The sequence below is a fragment of the Rhinolophus ferrumequinum genome, chromosome 8 (genome assembly GCF_004115265.2).
Source record: "Rhinolophus ferrumequinum isolate MPI-CBG mRhiFer1 chromosome 8, mRhiFer1_v1.p, whole genome shotgun sequence".
NCBI lineage: Eukaryota > Metazoa > Chordata > Mammalia > Chiroptera > Rhinolophidae > Rhinolophus > Rhinolophus ferrumequinum.
In genome coordinates, this window is record NC_046291.1 from 12,577,501 (window position 1) to 12,591,222 (window position 13,722).

General features: G+C 37.0%; 1 protein-coding gene across 1 annotated transcript in view; it reads left to right on the plus strand.

The window, feature by feature from the left end:
- AP1S3 (adaptor related protein complex 1 subunit sigma 3) overlaps positions 1 to 8,418 on the plus strand; it is a 62,556-nt gene extending 54,138 nt beyond the window's left edge. The window contains exons 4-5 of the mRNA XM_033113111.1: positions 1,458 to 1,595; positions 6,441 to 8,418. Coding sequence (XP_032969002.1) covers positions 1,458 to 1,595; positions 6,441 to 6,476 — 174 coding nt within the window. The 3' untranslated portion in view covers positions 6,477 to 8,418. The remainder of the gene's footprint in view (positions 1 to 1,457; positions 1,596 to 6,440) is intronic.
- The last annotated feature ends 5,304 nt before the right edge of the window (positions 8,419 to 13,722 follow it).

Sequence of the window (13,722 nt, forward strand, 5' to 3'; positions counted from 1 at the left end):
AGAGGCTGCATTTCCAAAGGAAAATTGGGACTAAAGGGAAAAGAATGTGCTTGACTTCTTGGGGCATGGTGACTTGGGCTGAGGAATATCCAGGCAGAGATGTCTGGTTAGCAGGTGAAAATATTGGACTAGCATTCCAGAAGGAGATCAGGGCCAGGCATCTAGGTTTGTTAAGCCACCTGTGTGCTAGACACAGCTGTGGAAAGTCAATGAGATTGTCTAGGAGAATACAGGTATTACAAAGAAAATATAGGTCTCGGAGAAAGGAAGAAAAATACATACATACATACATATGTGTATGTGTATATATATATATATTTTTTTTTTCTTATGAGAAACCCCAATATTTAAGAAGAAGATAGATTGCTAGAATGTAGGCAGCATGGAGCAGAGATGTTTGTTTTGCTGATTGATATGTCCCAGGCACTCTGTAAATACTTCTTAAACAAATGTACGGTATCCAAGGAGCCTGAGAAAGGATCATCAGAGATGGAGGAAGAGAACAAGCATTGAATGGGATTGCCAACGTCAGGGAGTGAGAGAGGTCATTTTCAAGAAAGAGATGGTGAAGAGTATCAAATGCTGCTAAAAGATAAAGGTGGGGGAGGACTGAAAACTTTCAGTTAGCAGACCTTCAAGAGGGTATGGCAAGTGTCAGCGAGTTGAGGGATATGCAGGCAGGAAACAGCAAGGAGGATGCCTGAGTGACTGTTTGGTTAAAGAGTTGGAAACGAGCCTTATTTGAATGATGGGGAGTCGTCTGGCCACTTGCTCCATTTAACCAAATCTATCAGACTCTGCTCTATGACAGTGACAATGATTTTCGACATGTCCAGTATCAGCATTACCTGGGAACCTGGTAGAAGTTCAAACTCTCAGGCCTCACCCAGATCCACTGAATCAGAACCTCTGGGAGTGGGACCCAGCAGTGTCTGTTTTAATGAGCCTTCTGGGTGATTTGGACACATTCTGAAGTTTGAGAGCCACTGGCCTGTGACAAAATTTTGAGAAAAATTAGCACAATTGAGCTCTGAAGAGTGAGCGTCTGAGAGTCCTAGAGCTGGGAGCCAAGACTTACAGATCAGAAAGCAGGAGAAATGAAGTGCTGCCCTCATGCCTGAAATATGGTAGGTACTCAACTTTCATTTTGCAGATTGAAAGATGAGCTGGGCTGCCTCATTCCTCTACCGGGTCTCAAATTCCTTGTTGTGACACTAAACAATATCACCCAAGGACATGCTCTGCTTTAATAGAATGTGGTTTTGCTGCTTTTATTAAAAGCCTGGAATTCCCTAGTCCTATTTTTCTGCCCTTAACATACCATCTGATATTTTTATCTTTGGTATGCCTCTTTAGTGTAACTGTTGGAAATGCTTCAGACACTTGCCAGTGTTTCCCCTGATTCCAATGCAGGTTTATCAAAGTATTTTTTTGTTGTTGTTTTTTTGTCCTACCAGGTCTGTGAGCTGGATATTATCTTTAACTTTGAAAAGGCATATTTTATATTGGACGAGTTTATAATGGGTGGAGAAATTCAGGAAACATCCAAGAAAACCGCTGTCAAAGCTATTGAAGATTCTGATATGTTGCAGGAGGTCAGTACTCAGTTTCTCATGCAATGGGAAATGATGATGATGATGATGATAATGGTGGTGGCGGTGATAGTGATAGTGGCAGTGGTAGTGGTGGCGGCAGTGGCCGTGGTGATAGCGGTGGTGATGGCGGTGGTGATGGCGGTGGTGATGGTGGTGGTGATGGTGGTGGTGGTGATGGTGGTGGTGGTGATGGTGGTGGTGGTGGTGGTGGTGGTGGTGATGGTAATTATATACTGGCCAACACTTACTGAGTGTTACTCTGTGCTGGGTAGCATTTCTAAGCAACTTACATGTATTAATGTATTTAATTATCACAGCAACTCTGATAGGTAGTGTTGTTGCCCTTGTTTTAAAGATGAGTAAACTAAGACACAGAGAGGTTAAATGACCTGCTCAAGCTCAATATCACACAGCTAGTAGGTGTGGAATAGATTTGAACCCAGGCAGTAGGGTTGCAGAGTCTTTGCTCTTCATGTTTGAGCTTTTTAATGAGGATACCTCACTATCAAAAAGCTATCAAATACTTGGTGCTATTCTTTTCAAGAATAATTTTATGAGCGGTATAAAAAGACTTTCATTAAAATATCTGTGCTGCCCTGGGAAAGAATAGCAGGGCATCATTATTTCATTTGCCATGGATATTAGAGCTTTATTATTGAAGATGGCATTTATCATTTTAATTAAAATTCCTTACACCCCCTGGGGTGGCTGTAGTGCGCTCCGATTTGCATAAATAAATTGGGACTCCTGTGGCTTGCTTGCCTAGGTCTAAATGGGCCCTGAAGCATCCATTTGGTTGCCTTCCTGACTCTGATGTTCATATAAAATACAGTGAGACTTTTCTTTTAGATGCAGTCCAGATTTGCCTTGTACTAATGAGGGAACATACCTGCATAGTCCTTTCAAACTTCCCAGGGACACTGTGACAAAGAGCATGTCACCCTACTGACCTTTGCCCTCCTCAATGAGATGACCCGACCCAGACGCATCACCTCTAGGTACTTTTCCCCACAGCATCACTGGGTCTTTCTATCTTCCTGTTTTCATAACAGGTCAAGAAATTCTGGTGCGTTAGCAAGTGTCTCTGAAAAATTGGCCTTAAAGCCTTTGTTCCTGCTGCTTGGAAATAAGAGATTGATTAAATTAATAAAACAACATGAGGCATGATTTCCCAGCAACTGTTTTTGCACACCTGAGCTGATGACTTGCTCTTGCCCATCTAGGGAACCAGTCCTCAGGTGCATGGACACTGAGGAAGACGTGTGTCTGAGTGGGTACCTGTCAGCCTCTGCGTGTGCCTACTTGGAGGCTGGTGCATTTATTACCAGAGGTGTTCTCACCTCAAAAAATGCACATCAACTATCTGATGTTTATTTGGCTCGTTCCAAATGCCACAGAAAGGGAATTTTACAACGTGTTTGAGAAATCAGTGGTTTGGAAATTCCACAGAACCGCCTTTCTTAAAATATGCCAGGGGGTTGTTTATAATTTCATCCTCAGAGCCTTTACCGTGGAATCTCCTTATAGAAGAAACAGACTTTAAACAGGGTCTTTTGGCACTTCAGTAATTAGCGCTTCTTGAATTGGGGTCAAGACACACCTGGGTTATTTTGAATCTTCCATCCTACCCCCTCCACCCCGCCGCATAGGAAAGAGTTTTAAAGAGCTTGCAGTGTATCTGGTACTTCTAGTTCCACAAGAGAGCCCTTTCACAATTAAATGCTAACTGGTAGTTCATGTCCCTGGTGATTGAGTGGAAGATCTTGATGGGTAGGTCTCAGGGGACCCCCTGTTTAGCCCCCATGCCCCCCTAGTGAGTGGGCAGTGTCATGACTGCCTTCTAAACCTCCCTTGTTGAATTAACAGCACCTGCCAAATCGAACAGCATTATCAGTGTTCGTTTGTCCTATATTACTTAAGCTAAGTCAATGGACATTTGGGAAGCTGGCTAGAAAATTGACTTTGTATAGGTTTGCTTTATATATCCATCAGAGACGTTTAGAATGAATGAGCACATGTAATACAATTGCATAAAGAAAAGAAAACTTACTGCTTTTTTTTCTGTCCTCTGGACCTAAGCAGGTATTTGTGGTTGCTAAAGTTTAAGGAAGGCCTTTGTAACATTGCTTTCACTTTCAGTCCAGCTGAAAACCTCAACGTAACCCTTGTGACTTTCCCCTTATCCCTATGTAATAAAAGTTTCTCAGAATAAAAGGCTGCCTCCCCATATTTAGTGAGAAAATACATAATCTTAAATTTACAAATGCTGAAAGCTTGTTCTGAGTGTACTGGGGCTAGACATTGATCATATGGAAAAGAACTGAACAATTGAATAGGCTGGGAATGACGTTAGGTGAACCTTATTTTGAAGGTAACATCTAAGACCTGTGGACTGAGGTGCAACGTGATTAGAAAGAAAAAGAAACAGAAAAAAGATAGTGACTGTCAACTGCAGAGGTTGCAATTCGTGGGATTACCAGTGGGGGCGACAAACAGAAGATGTTTTGACCACAGAATCAGACAGCAAGTTCAGAAGGGAGGGTCAAGTGGTACCTTATTAGTTTAAGCAGTAGGAAATGTCACATGTATATGTGTAGATGAGAAATGGCCAGGTGCACCCCAACACTGTCACACTTAAATCACAAACCATGTTAGCAGCTAAGCCAAACCATAATGCAGCAAAAAGTCGTAGCATGCACAGTGCTGAATGCACAGAAACACTACAGTGCCAGGAGGTGACAGAGGGGTCCCAGGACACAGTCTCTAGGGCTGCTGTGAAAGTCCAGGGCAGAGCTCTTTAAGGCTGTTCCAATCTTTAAAGTAGCAAGCTCAAGAAAATTCCAACCTCATCCGTTATTGGTTCACAGAATTTGAGTAACAGCAGGGCTCAGAAAGGGCAGCCCCAGAAGTCACTACCGTGTTTCCCCGAAAATAAGACCTAGCCAGACCATCAGCTCTAATGCGTATTTTGGAGCAAAAATTAATAGAAGACCCGATCTTATGTTAGATAAGACCCTGTCTTATGTTGAAATAAGACTAGGTCTTCTATTAATTTTTGCTCCAAAAGATGCATGAGAGCTAAAGGTCCAGCTAGGTCTTATTTTCGGGGAAACACGGTAGCATATGGAATTAACCAGTGGTGGGAGACAGTGCCCATAACCAGAGGCCAGGGAACTATGAAGCCAGTAATGTGACAACCGTAGGGCCTTTACTCGCCCAGGCCCCTTGCAAGGTTCTAAGCTCATATAGTCAAGTTTGCAATGGTAACACCTCTTAACTGCAAAGAATACGGCCGTGCAATGAACATAAGATGTTATACAGCTGTGCCGAGCGCTTAATGATGGAAAACCATATGCTGTTGCTCTGGATCGTGTGCTATTTGTCATCTTTAAAAAAATTCGTAATCTACTGTCATTTCTTTTCTCATTCTAAATCAACGTTATGCCCAGTTTTGTATTTGTAACTTTGTACTCCTTTTTAAATGGTATAAACTTTAGGTGTCACAAAACGGGCACGGGCCCCTGGCCAGCGTGATTCCATTGCTTAGTTTAAAAACCTGGGCAGTGCCTGCAGGAGGAAATACAGGGCAGAGGTCTTAGGTCATGCGCTTCTCTTGGCCTGTGCTCACCTAGGAGGTGCAAGAGCTTGATAGGAAAGTGTGGATGACTCACCATATGTATTAGGTTGGTGCAAAAGTAATTGCGGTTTTTGCAATTATTAACCTTTAACACCGCGGTTACTTTTGCACCAACCTAATATTTTCAGCAGAGGAGCACTGCAATTCTAAATAGAGCTGGTGGAAACCAGTTAGAACACACGATTTGTAACACTAGTATCCTCTGAGCAATCTTGCGTGGCTTTGGACTTGTCTTTTTGGCCCATACTGGTTGATGTCTTTGTGGCAGATGCAAGTAAATCACACACCTTGGGGTTCAGGCTAAAGAACACGTTCAACATGTCAGAGGCAGGAGTGTTACCTAAGCCTCATCCACCACCCCCACCTGCCCCGTCTCCCTTGTTGATTCAACCCAGTGGCCACTGTGTTACGCAAATATATATTATAGGAAACCATGAAAAAGAAAGTCCATCCATCGTGCATGTAAAGTGCTTGTATTATATTAGGTTGGTGCAAAAGTAATTGTGGTTTTTGCATCTGTTTTTAATCTTTTAAACCACAATTATTTTTGCACCAACTCAATAACATCACTATAACTTTGAACTCTGTCTGTAATTGCGAGCCCATTTAAACATTTAAAAAAGTTCTGGAAAAAAATTATGGCCTTATGGCGTTTTAGCAAACTTGGTAACTGATGAGGAAGATGAAGAAACATAATTTGTATACTTTGGAGGAAAGTCTTTTCAAAATACATGGAAGAAAATTTAAGAATCATAGTTGTGTATCCTTTATATCTTGGCCATAAGTGTACTAAAGATTTTTTGTACAATATCTCTTACAATACATATGTTATACAAATAGAATTTGGATTTCTCTCCTACATGTGTCTGGCAGTAATCCTCACGATTATTTCAGCAAGACACACTTATCTGAAGTCCACAGTGATATCTTGGCAGAAATGCTTTAGCATTTCTCTTATCAGCCATTAATGATCAAGCTTAGTTTCTTCTCAGTTGAAAGTTAGTTGCAGTCATATGGATGTGTATAAAAATTATACTCAAATTTTGAACCATCGTTCTTGATAAAAATTGAAAGATTTATGTCCATGTATACTTTTCAAAACTACTTTTGAATAATTCAAAGAAATAAGTAAAAAAATGAAAAATATTTCACAGTGCTCAAGGCTGTGGCTTAAGGGAAAAATGTTCTAATTTATTGTGGTCTTTCAGACATTGGAAGAATACATGAACAAGCCTACGTTTTAACTGTACATCTCCTTGAAGACTCTGAGTGCTACCTGTTGTGGACTTGTAAAGAAACAATGCCTTGCATCCAGTTATTTGAGAGAGCCTCCGGCACCATGCCAAAAATAATTTAAAAGGGATTTTTTTGTTAACTAGCAAAGATTAAAGTTGTTTAACATGTTTATCATGATTACATGTCTGTATTATACTGTATATGATTACTTACTGTAGCTCTGGATGTTAAAATAACTGCTCTATAACTCAATAGACTGAACATTTGTTTGCAATGTATTAATTCCATATAATATTTTTAAGCTAATTTAAATACATTTGTTGTAATATGGTTTTGTTGCATTTGATCCTCTACTGAAAGGCTGACAACTGTATTTTAATAATCCATGATTTTGAATGTAAGGTATATCTTGTATCAATACTTTTCTAAATGTTTAGCTCTTAAAACAGTATGATAATTCAAAATTATGTTAATAGTTTAGAGTTCATACATAACGCTAGACATTTTTAATACACTTAACAATACTGTAATTTCAGTCCAGATACAATGTATCTGATTTTAATGTCCTGAATTTATTTTTTCAGGGTTGGAATAAAGTAAAAAGAACCAAAGATAGTATAGGACTTAAGCATTTTTGAGGCCTTGGAAGCTGCTATCTTGGCTGAGGTTTCAATTTTACCTTTTAATTGAATATAAGGGACAATTCAATAAGGTTGCATTTTCTACAAACTATATATTTATTAAAGTTTTTAGACATCATACAGTGTCTATGACTTTCCTTATTATAAAAATAGTATAATGGAGATGAATAACAATAGTAATAATTATTATTACTGCTACTATTTTAATAATCTTTTACGTTTTAAGCACTCTTAGTTGCTTGAGAGATTTTGTTTCAAATACATTTTAATGTCTAAGATATTTGACGATTTACTGTTTATTAGGTTTACATAGAGCATTTAATATTATTGCTGCCTCTGTGGTAGATGCCTTTTCTTCTTTTTCCTTTCCTCACCCCCAAAGAAAATATTTGCTGCTGGCCATTATTATTGTGAATATGTCACATTCATGCTTCCTGGAATGAAAGTTCTATGTAACCAGGTAGTGAATGTGATCAGGCATTGCTAGGAAATAGCTTGTCATGCTCCATCTTGGTGCCCTGTCTTACCCGTGCATTTTCAATGTTAGTATTGAGGTCTGGTATCATTCCTACTGGAGTGGTGAGGGACACTCAAGTGCTCTAAGAATATGCTTGTTGTTGGATTCTCTAGGAGACCCCGTAAGGTAAACCTTTGGAGAACGTGAGGGAAAAAAACGCCTTCTTTGATTCATCTTACCAGACATGTGTAGGCAAAAATAGCAAGGGCTGAAGAACAGAAGGAAAACATTGACCAGTTCCTCAATATAACCATCATCAAATGGAAATAACTCAGATTAGTATGTAAAGCAATTATTGGCCTCTTAGTCTCATATTTCCTCAATTAATCATGTTACAATTAAGGCATCAGATTGAAGTTTAACTGTCATTTTTGATCCCTGTGTTTACTTTAGGTCTTGCGTTTGTGGTGCAGCTTTTTGTTGTTATTAATATGGGGGAACTATTTTTAAAAACAGCTTAGTGAAGATGGACTTTCTGTAAAACCTTCACAGTTTTTCTGATTCTTTTGAAGTTTTCCACCTTTTTTGGATGAAGGTATTTATTGAACCTCATTCGAATGTACTACACAGATCTGGAGAATTCCATATTAGACACTGTCTAGCTATAGACAGGGCTTCTCAGGCTTCATGTCAGTGTCACACATAGAAAAAGGACATAATGATATGGCACTGTGAGGTAAATCTGAAGAACTTGCGGGACATCTTATGTGGGTCTTGGTGAAAATAATCATTATGTTTTCTTTATAATATGTAATTATAATACCAAGTGAAAGAAAATTATAATATATATTAAATTTGTATAAAACTTCAAAATAAAATATTTTTAAATTTTTAAATGAGGAACTTGACTGTGCTTTCATGACTTTTTTTTTTTTTTTAAGTTAGAGTTTATGCTTGAAATTGCTACTGGTAATTCCTGGTGCACTTCCTTTAACATGAGCTCTTCATTTCTTTACTACTTATCATCAAGGAGAAACTTCACAAGCAGAGGACAGCAAATGAGAGAAGAGTATTTATTGCTTTGTTCCTTTTGATCTCTTTCTCACCATTCACCCACATTTGGATAATCTAATCTTTTTACATGTGGTTAATGATGCGATCATTCTTTAAATCTGGTGACTCTTTTTATATTAAATGTGAAGTTGGCATTTATTGTGATAAAGCAAATGAATGTTTAATTCACTCAAACTGTTTTCCATATCAAGTCTCATAAAATAATTATAAAGTTTTTCATCAAACATATACAGATGTTGTTCTTCTCAACCTAATAATTCTTTTGGATTTATATAGTAATTCCCATGAAACATCACTGGTGAACTGTGTTTAACTTCACTTTTCTACACTTTATTGGAAAGTGTTAATACATTTTTTCACATGGTTCCCCCCCGACACACACACAATTTTGGATTAAGTTCAATCAGATGCTCTGGAATGTAAATAAAGCAAACCAATGACTATTTTTCAGTAATTTGAAAACGAAGATCATTAAAATTTTTTTCAATTCTTATTTTAACTCTTGACAAACTCCTGAAAAAAACCTCTATCCACAGACAGTGTACTTTGGCATTAAACAAGGATAATCTAGTTTGTTATGTGAAGCTAAAATCAGAAAGGACTGTAAGACTAGGACTGTATTATAATAGATTCACTATTTCATGACAAATTCAGGCCTACAGATGAAGTTTTACTTTTGATACGATCTTCGTGAATAGCTCACACATTAACTGAGGCTCAAAGTTTTCACCTTGTATTTGTGCCATCACTACATAACTTATGTAGTATTTCCATCATAACTTATTTGTTTCAAATGTTAATTTCCTCTTCTGTTAACTAGTTTGTTTTGCTACTTTATAGAATAAATAATGTTCTAAACATTTCTCTTGTGGATTTAACAGCATAGTTCCTAACAAGGGTAGAATAACAAATCTTGAGATGATACATTTATGATTTGACTATCTTCCAGATTAGAATTATGTCCATGGCTGACGTGTCCTCTGTTCACTAATAGTATTATTCAAAAGTGGCATGTTTTCTCTTTCCTTTGCAAATGTTGAGAGTTTCCATGGAGGCTCGTAACACGAGCAGTTCTGCAATTGTGTGTTATGTGGACCTAGGCTAAATTGTTAGGCTTACCTTTGAGGAGCTTCATGAGCTACACCTGATATTGTTATAACTTATAAGAGAATTTTGCTTCATAGTTTGTACTTGCGGATGTTCATTGATTCTGTGTGTAACATGGATGTTTAGTAGGAAGATACCAGCATACCTTACTTGATGATATTTTGAAGTAGACGTTTAGACTGAAGAAAAAGGAAGAATTATGAGGACATTTGGTTCCATGTGTAAGATATCCTTCATATTGTTTCAATAGTGACTTAAACTTGTTTAAAAAAAAATTTTTATGGAGGGGAAGAAATCTGTTGAATTTGTACATTAATAAAATTTTTAATAAAATTTTTAATAAAATTTTTACATTACAGTGGGAAAATACTTGCAAAATTTAAGACTATAGAAATGTGAAGAATAAAGAACTAATGGAGTTGTAGGGCTTTATGGTCAGAAAATTATTTCAAAAATAATTTGGGTCAATTGCATTTTTAGAATGTTATGAAAATAAATTTTAAAAATAAGTATAATAAATATATAATTTTATGACCATGAAAGGTAAACATTTTGAATCAATTCAGGACATCAAGGCAGCCATGACAGTGCAGCTAAAGACATGGGGGAGGACTTCCAGAGCTGCTTCAGAGGGTGGCGGGAGCGGTGGGATGGGTGTGTTCGAATGGGGATTGATGGTGATGTGTCTTTTACTGTAATACATTTATTTTTAATTTGAACATTCACCATATTTTCTGATCACACCTTGTATATCCTGGGTGCCTAGAAAAAATGCTGGGCACATGGTAGGTATTTAATACATATTTGTTGAATGAATATAGATATATATATATATATATATATATGCGTATATATATATATATAATTTTAAAATTTAGCACAGTCAAAAATTGAAAGTATTGAAATATTAATTTTCACTTAATAAAATAAACTTGTAAAATGTCTTAAAATATAAAGATTACTTTCACTTATTTAGGAATAAGTAATTTGGGAGACTTGATTAAATTAATGACTTGATTAATATTTAATGACTTGATTAAATTATATTTTCCTGTATCTAAAAATAAGCATATTTTCAAAAATGGATGCAAATTTTTAATGATATTTTATCAATAGTTAGACTTTAGCTAATTATAGTATTAAAAGCCAAAATGAAACAGTGGAATGATGAATGAAGAAATCAAGGAATATAAGAAAAATGAATAAAATCAATTATGTTCTACTAGGAATATGTAATCCCATATGAAAATAGTAATAGTTGTAAAGAAAACAATTTGTACACATTTTCTTTAAAATATAAAAGCATCTAGCTAATTAAGTTGAAAGAAAATTTAAATCTTTTGCATACGTAAAAAGAACATCAAAATGATAAATTATAAATTAAAAATCAGACTAACTCTATTTTGGGAAGTGTTACGTGTGTAGACACTTTTATTCAAATCCTCTCTGCTCTCTGTCGGTGCATTCTATATTCAAAATCTTATAGCCAAAATACATATTTAGTAAATTTAGGTATTTTTCTGAGGCAGCCATCCAACCACTATTCAAATATAATTTCAACTCATGACCTTTTGAATTGATGGGAAATAATAGCTTAATTTTTTTTTCTAAGTGTCTACATATGATTTTCAGACATCAGTCTCGCAGAGCAAACAAGTGGGCCATAACCCACTGGTTGGAATGTTCTGAGCCAGAAGACTAAGTATGATACGTAGGTTTAGACCATCAAAATGGACTAAGAATTGGGGACCTTCATGCTGGACCTGGATATCCCACCAACAAGGTCCATGAACTTGCTCTTTGAAATGAATGGAATGTCAAAGACGGGGACATGGAAGTGAGCTAACCTGAACCACTCATACACAAGAAAGAATAATCAGTACATTACACGAATGCTTTGATCAGGTCCCAGTGCTAATCATTTGTTTAGTTAAACCTTGTTTTGATCAAGGTGTTCCCTTATGAAAGTATTTGATGAGCCTGTTTTCCTGGTATGAAATACAAGCCTAATGACATTCAAGCATGTTTTTCTTTTAATGTTACAAGTGAAGTACATCGAGTGCACCTTAAATGAAGGGTGCCATTATGGGAGGAGAAAGAAGAGCTACTCCTGGAACACAGATAAAGGGTGAATTATCGAGTTTGTGTTGTTGAATTTTGGAGGTGGAATTTCTTATGTGTTTCAGAGGGAAGAATATTTCTTTTTTTTTTCTTTTGTAAGTGTTGAATAGAAGGGACTAATAATCTGGAAAAATTATTCATTTCTGTGACTCCTTCCTGCATTTAGCTAAGGCTTATCATTTCAATCTTGTTTGTACCTACCTATGAAATAAGACCTTCATGTTTGGTTCTGAGCTGAGGATCCAGTGCTTTGTGAAACCAAATACCGCTTGAAAAATGAGGCAGATACCAGCTGTTTGCTTATCAAATAATTTCCTGTTTCCTCTGGGGCATACAACTAGAATTCACTCCGCAGCCTCTTTTGAAGCTGGGTTTATTCATGGTGGAATTATGGCTCATGGAATGTGCGTTGAAATAACATATGCACATTTGCAGGTCTGACTCATAAACACCCTCCCACACGTCACCCTCTCACATGTCAGTCTCCGTTCTCTCTCTTTCCCTGTTTACAGCCAAAGGAACATACTCCAAAATCCAAAGAAGGCAGAGCCATGAGATAGAAGAAACCTAAAGAAAGGTCATCAGGAAAGCCAACCAAGTAGGAATAGCCACATTGTACCGTTCTGTGTGACAGAAATAAGACTTAAGTGTAAGATCTGAAACCATGAAATTCCTAGAAGAAAATATAGGAAGAAACTTTACAGACGTTATCCGGAGTAAGATTTTTACTGATGTATCCCCTCGAGCAAGGGAAGTAGGAGAAAAAATAAACATGGGGGATTACATCAAACTAAAAAGTTTTTTCACAGCAAAGGAAACCATCAATAAAACAAAAAGGGATCCTACTGAATGGGAAAAGATATTTGCCAATGATATATCCGATAAGGGGTTAATATCCCAAATTTATAAAAAACTTACTCATCTCAACTCCAAAAAAACAAACAACCCAATTAAAAAATGGGTAGAGGACATGAAGAGACATTTTTCTAAAAAGGACATACAGATGGCAAACAGACATATGAAAAAACGCTCAACCTCTCTAACCATTAGAGAAATGCAAATAAACACCACAAATAAACACCACAATGACTAACATGGCAATTAATTGGCTGTAAAGTGATCAAAATTAAAACTAAGCCCTTGGCATTGAAAGAAGAAACAAGAAAACACCCCAGTCAAAATGGCTATCATCAATAAATCAACAAACAACAAGTGCTGGCGCGGATGTGGAGAAAAGGGAACCCTTGTGCACTGTTGGTGGGATTGCAGACTGGTGCAGCCACTATGGAAAACAGTATGGAGTTATCTCAAAAATCTGAAAATGGAACTACCTTATGATGCAGCATTTCCACTCCTAGGTATCTATCTGGAGAAATCCAAAGCTCTAATTGGAAAAAATTTATGCACCCCTATGTTTATTGCAGCACTATACACAATAGCTAAGACATGGAAACAACCGAAATGCCCATCAGTAGACGACTGGATTAGGAAACTGTGGTACATTTATACAATGGAGTATTACGCAGCCATAAAGAAGAAAGAAATCTTACCATTTACAACAACATGGATGGACCTAGAAAACATTATGTTAAGTGAAATATGTCAGACAGAGAAAGACAAATACCATATGATCTCACTTATATGTGGAATCTAAAGAAAAGAAGAAATGAATGAATTAATCAGAAACAGTCTCAGAGACATAGAGGAGAAACTGAGGGTTGCTAGATGGGAGGCGGGGTGGGGATCAGGGGGAAGGTGAGGGGATTAGAAAGCACAGTCAGTAACCACAAGATTGCAACAGGGTTACGAAAATCAATTCGGGGAATGTAATCAATAATGTTATAAAGATTCTGT